The sequence below is a fragment of the Bactrocera dorsalis genome, chromosome 3 (genome assembly GCF_023373825.1).
Source record: "Bactrocera dorsalis isolate Fly_Bdor chromosome 3, ASM2337382v1, whole genome shotgun sequence".
NCBI lineage: Eukaryota > Metazoa > Arthropoda > Insecta > Diptera > Tephritidae > Bactrocera > Bactrocera dorsalis.
In genome coordinates, this window is record NC_064305.1 from 73,847,413 (window position 1) to 73,857,471 (window position 10,059).

Genomic DNA, 10,059 nt, shown 5'->3' on the forward strand with positions numbered 1-10,059 from the left:
TAATTATTGCCTTTTTTGATAGCCGTGGAATCGTCCACAAAGAATTCGTTCCACCGGGGAAAACTGTGAATCAAGCTTACTATTGTCAAGTACTCGAAAGATTGCGAAAGCGAGTCAACAGGGTGCGCCCACATTGCTCGTAACACCGCCCTCAGTGTCAGCGTGTCCCAGTATTTGGCCTTTAAAGGGATCGCCGTGTTGCAACAGCCGCCTTATTCGCCCTACATGTCATCCTGTGACTTTTTTTTTTGTTTCCTAAAACAAAATCAGTGGTCATGGGAACCCATTTGAGTCGATTACGGCGGCCGTGACGAGGGTACTCGCGGACATCCCAGTCGAAGCGTTCCAGAAATGTTACGAAGCATGGAAAACGCGCTGGAATCGCTACCCAAGGGAACTACTTTGAAGGGGATGGCAGAGTTGTAGAATAATTTTCAAATATACGGATTTTATCGAGTCAGTCGCATTACTCAATTGTCATACTTTGTATGACATAGGCCTAGGCTTCTTGTGCGAATTTGTATCAAGTTCTGCAACAGAGTTCCTGAAGCACCTGAACACCTGCTAATTGACTGCATGGCAATCCGCAGACGCAGGATAAAGGTCTTTGGATCCATATTTCCAAATCCATAGGCAATATGATGAGGCTAGGTGGAGGGCACATTAGACTTAAGTTCGCGGTGCATCCGTTCGTACTCCTTTCGAAAAGAAGCCGGTGACATCGTTCCAGGCAATGGAGAGCGGTATAGATCGATAATAACCAACTTCCTTTGGCCGCAATTGGAAGAAGTTGATTTCGATGACATCTGGTTCCAACAAGACGGGGCTACGTGCCACACAGCACGTGCATCAACTGAAGTTTTGCGAGAAATGTTTCGAGTTTCGATTATTTTAAGAAATTGTGACATTGAATGGCCTCCAAGAAGTTCTGTTTTAACACCATTCGACTATTTCATGTAGGATTATTGTAAGGCATTAGATTGATTAGGATTTTCTGCAATTCAATATACCCTAATAGAGATTTTCGACTTAACAGCTATCTTTAAACGATTTAGGTTGGCGAACAGTTGCATGATTGCTTTTTTAGTTATTCCCACTATCTTATCAATCAACACTCGTATTAGTAAAGGCAAAATATTTTATGAGCAAAACGAACTACACTATCTGGCAATATTACTATCAGGTTTTCATGTTATCTTTTTGTACAACAAACATGTAAGGTGGAGCTATTGAATTGCGAGACCACTGTAGCTACTGATAACAAGCTAACATTTGCTGAAACATTTGATAAAGTTGTCTACAATTTGTATCAATTTGATTGCAGCTAAGGGTACAAATACAATATAAATGAGTCATCGTAGTTTGTTATCTGATAGTTAACTACAGAAACCACATCCCGAGACCAAATCGCTTGGCTAAGAATGACTTCAACAACTTTTCGTATTTATTCACCTCTTCTTAAGCTTGTAAATAATATAATTGGAGCTTTTCACCACGTTATCGTGTTAGGAAAAGGACTTTGCTTCAAAAGCTTCACAAGCTTCTTTACATCAATGGTTTGAGCTTAGGGTTCTAAAAACACTGACCCTTGTTGACTGGGAGAATGTATTTTTTATATACATACATAGGTATTAAATAATATGTACATGTTTGTGTGAAAAAGGAACTTAAAGTCTTAAAAAGCTCTCCCAATAATCTAATGTTGTTGAAAACAATGAAGCCTCAGACACTTCTTAAGCTTTTAACATACTTGCAACATTTTACTTAGGGTATAATAATTTTATACATAAAAGAGGTGATGGTGAGAGCATAATATAATCAAAATGGATGAGAAGTGATATACATATGTACATTATGTCCAAGTGTACCGATTTTAAGGACGAAACAACTGACGCAGAACATAATTTAAGGTCCCTTAAATGCTTTGTTTCAATAGTTAGAAAAAGCTCCTGTCGTTTGGTAGTAATTTCGAATGTCATTAGCTTATATACCTCAAGTATTTAGAAAGATATCCAGTCTCGACTTTCAAAGTATTCAACGACACCAAGCGAATATAAAGTCGCCACGAAGTTTGTAACACCCAGAAGGAAACGTCGGAGTCTCTGTAAAGTAACAATATATCTCACCATATGGTCATAAATTTCAAGGTTCCCTGCTTTTTTAAAGAAAAAACACAGAAACTTCAAATTTAATGTGAACTGTTTATTATCATTCGAAGGAACGTTCCTTATCATTTATTTGTTTGAAGATTATCTCTTTAAAATATTGGTCGCGACTACGTTTCAGCTGGTCCAATATTTGAGTCTAATTTCCGGTGAATCGTTGGAGCATTTCGACTGGTAACTGGCGGTTTTGCTCCAAGGCCTGAATCGAAGCAGGATTGCCCGCATAGACTTTATACTTTACATATCCCTACAGGAAAAGGTCTAACGGTGTGATATCATACGATCTTGGTGGCCAGTCGACCGGACCAAAACGTGAAATTCTCGGCTTACCGAAGTGTTCTGTCAATGAATCCATTGATTGATTCGATGTTTGGGATGTAGCGCCATCTTTTTGAAATCAAATGTCACCGAGATCACGATCTTCAATTTCACGCATCAAATAGTCGGTTATCATACGGCGATAATGGTCGCTATTGATGATTACGTTCTCACCGTATCTCATCATTTTTGAAGGAATATGGACCGAAGATTCCACCGACCCACAAATCACGCCAAACCGTTGTTTTTTTTCTGGATAAAATAACAGCTCTTGAATCTCTTTATGTTGCTCTTCGTCCCAAATGCGGCAATTTTGCTTGTTTACATACCCTTTGAGCCAGATCATTGCTGAACAAAATTTCGCCCGAAAACGTCGGATCTTCTTGGAACTTTTCAAGATCTCATAGAGCAAAACGATGTCGCTTGGGAAGGTCGAGCGGCTTCAATTCTTACACAATATGTATTTTGTTTGCTTTCCAATTGAAGATCTCGACATAAAATGGGCCAAGTCGTTCCATACGTCAGTCTGAGTAGGAACGAACGGCGTCGAATAAGACTCCACGGCTTTCCTGTAAACTTTCAGCTACAGCTACTGCTGGACGTGGTCTATTCGGCCGAATATTATCCAATTAAGAATGCTGGGTCTCAAGATGTTGGGTGGTTGCCATTACGAATAGTTAGTACGCTCAGTAAACCGATTATGTTGACATGATCATCGTGACGAGTTGAGTCAATTTAGCCATGTTTGTCTGTCCGTCTGTCTGTATATACACGTAGGAGCTTCGTCAGTTTTTGAGATATCTATATAAATCTCATCACGTGTCCTTTTTTCTCCGAGAATTTTCTCATTTATCGGAACCGCCGACATGGGATCACTAAAGGATCTTCTGTCAGTCTATATCTAAAGGATATAGCTACCATACTAACTGACCGATCAAAGTCAAGGAAATACACCCAGCAAAATTTAACGATCTTTTCTCCTTGTTTTTTCTTAAATTTCCCGCGTCAATAAAACCAACAATTTCATTTGTATATAGCATCTGTTTTATTACCATTTAATTTATTATTATTTTAAATGTAATTATTATTTATATGTATGTATATGTGTGTGTTTGTATTACATTTTAATTTCAAATCAGTTGTTCTTTACAGTAAATTGCCTTATGTCCGTCTTAACAAATAGCATACAACACAAAATACAATATTTTTTAATTTTAGTTTTCTTTTTTTTTGTTTTTTTTTTCTTTGTTTTGGTTACATGTGGACACAAACAAATAATGCGAGCGCATACTCACTAGCACTGCTAGCAAGGTTTAGAAAAAAAGTTTATAAATTTAGTTTTCAAACATTTTACGGCTTTAAATATATATTTGTAATATATGTGTGTGTGTATATATATAATCTATCATCTTTAACATACATAGAATGTAAATATCAAGTTTCAATGTATACATATGCCATCTGCATTTGCTAGAATTAATTAGATTTTACATTTTTATTTGTTTGAACCCAGTTGCAAAAAACGTAAAATATACATGTCTTTAAGTAGTTTTTTATATTACAATAATTTTTTTTTATATTATATTCATTTTTTTTGTTTTTGTTTTATAATATAATTGTTTTATATTTGTTTTATTATTTTATTTATTTTATTATTATTATTTCTTTAACATTAGATTTTTAATATATGTATTTATTTATTTCATTATAAATATTTTTTATTATAGCCTTTATCATTTTATATTTTTTAACTTATTTTTTTTTATTTTAAATTTTATTACCTTCAGACTATACATTTTATTATTATTTTATTTTAAATATTTTTTATATAACATTTTATTTTCGTTTTATATTATATCATTTATTTATTTATTGCCTTTTATATATTTTTTAATATGTTTTTATATTATTATATTATTATTTCTTTAGCATTAGTTCATTAATATTTACTTTTTATTTTATATATTTTTTTTAATATTTATTTTATATTATTTAATTTTTTAATATTATTATTTTCTTAATATTATTTTTATTTGTTTTTTTTTTCTTATTATTATATTTCTTTAATATTATTTCAGTTTAAATATATATATTTTTTTTTTATTTCTTAATATTATATTTTTAAAATAATTGTTTTAATAAATATTTATTTTAATATTTTTTTTTTTTAATTAATTTTTTGTATTATTATTATTTTAATAATTTTTATTAGTTTTTAATTTTACATTTTTTTTTAATATTTTTTATCATATTGCATTTTTAGTTGACATTTCGTGACATTTGTAACTTACGCAGCAACTCTGAGGGCGCAATTAATTTTTGTTTTCATGTTCAATTGTATTGCTCATGGTCGCACTTGCATTTTTTTCTTCAAAAACTTCCATTTGGTTCGGAAAATACACATTTTGATTTAGTACACTTTGCTGCTTACTTTTGCTTCAATTTAGTCCTAAGAATTTGCAAACGAATTCAGCCAAGCAGGTGTAACGCACTAAGAATGTCACACGCAACAATAAATAGTAATTTTCGTACAAATACAATAGCAATTGCAGTTTGTTGGCTAAAAAGCAAAATTGTAAATTTTCACATTTTCATTTTGTTTAGGAATAAGCGGAGGCGAGAAGGATTTGTTTAAAGCTTTAACACAATAAAATAAACAGCAACATTTATGTATAAATATTTAATTACTTAAAAGTAGTTATAATTCCCTTGCTACATAAACAGCACGTAATTTGCTGCACATTTCCGTTTCAATCTATGTGTGTGTGTATTTGTAGTGGCTGGGGGGAACTTAAAAAGCTAACAAGAAAGATAAACAAATATTTATGTAGTAGTCTTATACTAAATTATGCTACACAAAGCTGAAAGAAGCAGCCCTCATCGTCAAACTAGCAACAGCAAGAGCATTGCTAGCAATTGCATCTTAACACTGCAAGTAGTACCCCGCCAACAGTCGGTGTGTTTTAGTATGTGTTGTAGCTGCTAAATATGCTTTGCGCCTATTGTCGTATCGTATTAGCACTGTATTTCTGTGGTCACACCTTTAATACTCTCCGAACTAAAGTGCACACAACCGTATTTGCACACCAAGGTCCAAACGTATGGAATGAAAAACTCTTCGGGCGCATCTTCTTCAACATATTTGAATTTCAGGTCCGGAAATTTCTGTAAACCACATAAAAAACTAATAAATATGAATATATTTAGCAAGTGAGGCATTTTACTTACACGCAAGCGATCGCTAGACCATTGGCTAGCGCCCTTCGATATAACCTCAAATACTTCATTGACACCCAATTCGCCACGCTGCTCCTGCACTCGCTGCAGACGTGAGGAAAAGAAACCCACAACCTAAAATTTACAAATTATTAGATTTATTTTTCCGAACACGTGCGGCAAACACCAATTTTGCATACATACCATATCGATGTTTTGTATTATGTCTTGAAACGCATGATGACTGCGAAAACTCTCGAACACGCTGCGCTTGTAAAGCAATGTGTACACTAGATTTGGACAATACACGAGCTGATTGGAGAGACACGAGTTGAGTATCTCCAACACCATGCGTAACACCTCCTCCAGCACTGTGAGATCTTGCAGCATATCTTCGGGAGTTGTTGTCACATTAACGGACACTGCATTATTGACCGGTTCCTTTAGCTGTGCATCGAGGCGTGTATGCTTGCGCGCTAATGTCTCGAAGAGCGATATCAGTCGTTGCGCTACATATGGATGTAATGCACGAAATTGTCCCGACATATTCGCCAGCGCTGCCAAACAATTCGTATGCAAATACTTATCGCGCATCTTCAGCATATTGTACTGTATAGTGCGTATGACAACCAGGATGAGAAGGCCGCCCAGTGATATTTCGGAAATGGTGCGCTCGGTGTACCAGTGTATATTTTTAAGCATCTAACGGTAAAAAAAATTAAAATATATACATAAATATGTGTGGCGTATGCACTCACTATATTATGCACGTTCTTGTTGAAGCCGTCATCCTCGCTCAGTATTAGCAAAACAATGAGCGACATGTAGATGTGATGAGAAGTGCTATCCGGCGCATGGTAGAGCGTCTGCAATATCGGTATAACCAAATTCTCGACATCATTTTGTGCCATTACAAAGCGATAGAAACGTTCATTTCGATGTAGCAAGAGATAGAGTAACAATGTTGCCTGATCAATGGTCACAATGCGGCAAAGTGTTTCGTAAACCGAGGAAAAGTCGATCTGAAAGGAAGCGCCATCTTTGGGTGAGTCTTTCGAATCGGCACAGCCGAATAAGCTGACACGAAACGGATTATCCTTAGTGGTGCAGTGATTAGTCAAGATGAGTATGAGTAGAAGACTTTGATTGGCGAGTGGATAATGATCACGGAATTGTTGTGAAAGCTCCGCACCTGAAGCGTTGGTGGCTTTCAGCACGTCCTGTTGTTTGCGAAATGTGAAAATGGAGAGCAAAGACTCGGCAATGCCAAAGACAAACGAGCCGGACGTTGACGAACCGAACATTGTGTGTGGCACCTCCACCATGCGTGCCACGAAATGTAACAGCGCCGATACGAGCACATTTGCATGCTGACATTTGTAAATAGTTCTGGAAAATTAAAACAAAATAATATTAAAATCCATTTTTTTAAATTTGAATAGCGTATTTACCTAAAAATGATTGACTTCTCTGTGGGTTGCTCGGTGAATAGGTGTACGGAGAGCAGCGTGATGAATGTGTTTACCGCCTCCAAATGCAAGTGATATGTGAAATCCCTGCAAAAATATTGAAAGAAATTAAAAACCAATTTACAAAACTTATTACACAGCATTCTAAACAATTACTTGACTGGAATCACCACAATCAAATTGACCAGCGCATCAATGAATGTTTCGAACTTTGCACCGTCAACGACGACCGCTGCCCTCAACAGCAAGTTAGCAGTCGTTTCTTCTTCTCTTGCCTCAACCGCTATGGTGGTATTCTCAACGTGCACACCTGTTGCTGCGGCATCTTCCTCCGCACGCAACAATTCAGCACTTGGTATGGCTTCAAAATGTTGCAATAACTGAAACTCTGATCCGGTCTCGATTATATACTTAACCAGCGAACGTATTATGAAGAGCGCATTGAATGTTTGCCATATGTGCACATTACTTTCTTTGTCGGATAAAGCTAGTAATTCTGATGCTTTGTGCAGAAACACAGTTATCAATGAACCCAAATTTCCCGTCTTCAAATTATTGCTGATGAACGATTGGCAAAGTGTCTCCAAACGTGAATCCAAATTTAGCTGTTCTTGACTGTAAAATAAACACAATGCAGCTTTAGCGCCTACAAGGGTGGGGTGCACACGTCAGCTTTTCGTATAGCTCGCCCACTTACCTATCTTCCGGTATTGTTATATGATAGTTTAGTAGTGCATTCCAAAACTCCTCAGCGTCTGGCGGAATATGTGTACGTCCTACAAACCGTTGCAAAAGCTCATTCTCGGAGAGATTAGCTTGTCTGCTGACGTTGATCCCCATGGTTTTGTTTGTTTTACGCACAACGCTGATGTGCTGTCAACGTCGCCGATATCGCTGTTGATCTGGTTTTGCAGTCGCTCACGCCACTGTCACAACGCTAACGTCAATGTCGTAAACGTCGTCAACAATACCTAGAGCTCTATGCAAATGATACTTTTTACACTGCCCTTAAGAATTTCCACCTCCTTTCAACTTTACGCCTTTATTTCAACATTTGTTTTTTGGGTTAGTTTGAAGATTTTTGTCTAAATTTGTGCTACACAATAGAAATTTAAGATTTTCTGCAATATTTTTGATATTTTTCTCCACTTGTCGGCGAATATCAGAAATACTATGTAGAACAATAAATCAGTGCTGCCACATAACGCATTTTGATTCTAATTGTTTAGCGTGACTGAAGATGTATGCGGTGTAAGCAAATATTTAGTTATAAATTTATGTTCTATCTTTTGAATTAATTTTGTATAGAAAATTAACTTAAAATGCTATTTCTTAATTGTATATTTGTGTTATATTAAGTAAAAACAAAACAAGGTCTTAAATATGGCACGCCTTAATGTGGAGCTCATTTTGTTCCACAAGACAAAGAAAATCAGAAACGTCATCGGGAGTAGATGAAAAGTAGTTGAAAAGAAAGTAACGGTAGGTTCGAGTACTAGCTAAATGGAATTAGGATATCAAAATAAAAAACAGCTGGATTATGCGATAGGAAACGGAAATTTTAAATGCAAAAACGAAACTTTATGATATTTAAATTCAAAAACAAAAAGTTTTTCCAATATTTTTAGCTATAAAAGTGGGGAAACCAGTGATTGCAGCAACTTCGGCAAATGTGCGTTGGTAATCCATCACTTTGTGGCTAGTACCACACCTAGTAAAAATAAAAGCTCTAGTAAATAGTGTGGTTGGCAGTCAACCATTACCCAAAGCAATGTACGGAGTTCGGTTGAGATTATAGTTCTTGGTCATATGTATATGTATGAGCAAAATTGGTATTTTCTATTTTCGTAGATGCGAAAGTTATTATTACCGATTGGAAGGTTAATTACAGCCTTTGGAAGTGTAACATTTTTACCAACGTAAATTGACTTTTTTGGAAATTATACCGAGTTGTAATGCAAAATCCAAATTTCCTATCACACTAAGAAGTCGCTGGCTTCAAATAAAACAAGAATTTAAATGATTATATTTTTAGACAAAAATATGTATATTATGTATTTCGTTTAAGTATGATCATCAATTTCACTACAGCTTAATTGCAAGTGTTAATTATGTCGCCCTACGTCGCGTACAATTACATAATTCTGTAAAATGGATGTAGCTTTTGCTATTTTTTTTCTTTTTAAAAAACATTTATTGTAAGAAATTATAATCATTACACATGCATGCACTTGTATAAGTGCAAAGTAAAAGTAATAAAAAAAAAACGCAAAAAATATATTTGAACGTGTATATCTACGTTTGTACGACGTATGTGTTGATGTGCAACTCCAACGAAAAAGTATAAATAAATTTACAAAATATAGATATTACACAAACATATTAAATGTACATATGTATATTAGATTTTTTTTATTACGTACAATAATTATTTTTGCTAAGCGTGACGCAAGACGATTGCATTAGTATCACATAATTTTAAAGTGCGTCCAACAGCATACATATTCGGAATCAAGTAAATTCAGTTTGTGATTTCAGACACAATTTAATTTTAACAAATATTTCCAAATATATATTAGTAGCTGACACAAATAACTATTCAGTTAATTCTACTAATTTTTAAAAGATCACTTGCAAGTTACTTCTTCTTCGTTTTCTTTTTAAGCATATTTTGTGGTGTTAAATTATAGATTTTAGAATGCAAGCAACAAGTTTTTGTTTCAAAGCAATCGATGATATTTAAATCAAGCAAAGTTGTTAGCTTTTAATATAATCGTGGTTAGCAATAACTATTCATGGAGAGCGCCATATACATATGCATGTGCCATATAATGCATTTAAGCTATTTGTTGATAAGTTTAGATTGTGTTTGCCAATCAAGTCAAAGGGTC

At 34.9% G+C, this 10,059-nt stretch overlaps 1 protein-coding gene across 1 annotated transcript; it reads right to left on the reverse strand.

Annotated features, from left to right (window-relative positions):
- Positions 1 to 5,148: 5,148 nt before the first annotated feature.
- On the reverse strand, positions 5,149 to 8,361 carry LOC105224555 (dymeclin). Its single transcript, XM_011202674.4, has 7 exons — positions 7,866 to 8,361; positions 7,325 to 7,783; positions 7,151 to 7,255; positions 6,458 to 7,088; positions 5,904 to 6,401; positions 5,712 to 5,834; positions 5,149 to 5,648 (listed from the first exon to the last, which is right to left on the reverse strand). The coding sequence occupies exons 1-7, from the start codon at positions 8,006 to 8,008 to the stop codon at positions 5,499 to 5,501; spliced, it is 2,109 nt and encodes a 702-aa protein (XP_011200976.2). The 5' UTR covers positions 8,009 to 8,361; the 3' UTR covers positions 5,149 to 5,498.
- Positions 8,362 to 10,059: the final 1,698 nt, after the last annotated feature.

What these genes read in the sequence shown, in the direction of transcription:
- LOC105224555 (XM_011202674.4), bottom strand. Translation starts at nt 8,008, where the DNA reads ATGGGGATCAACGTCAGCAGACAAGCTAATCTCTCCGAGAATGAGCTT. An exon ending in ATTGTGGTGATTCCAGTCAA is followed by an intron (nt 7,256 to 7,324) that starts GTAATTGTTTAG and finishes ATATTTTTGCAG; the next exon opens with GGATTTCACATATCACTTGC. An exon ending in GGTCTAGCGATCGCTTGCGT is followed by an intron (nt 5,649 to 5,711) that starts GTAAGTAAAATG and finishes TGTGGTTTACAG; the next exon opens with AAATTTCCGGACCTGAAATT.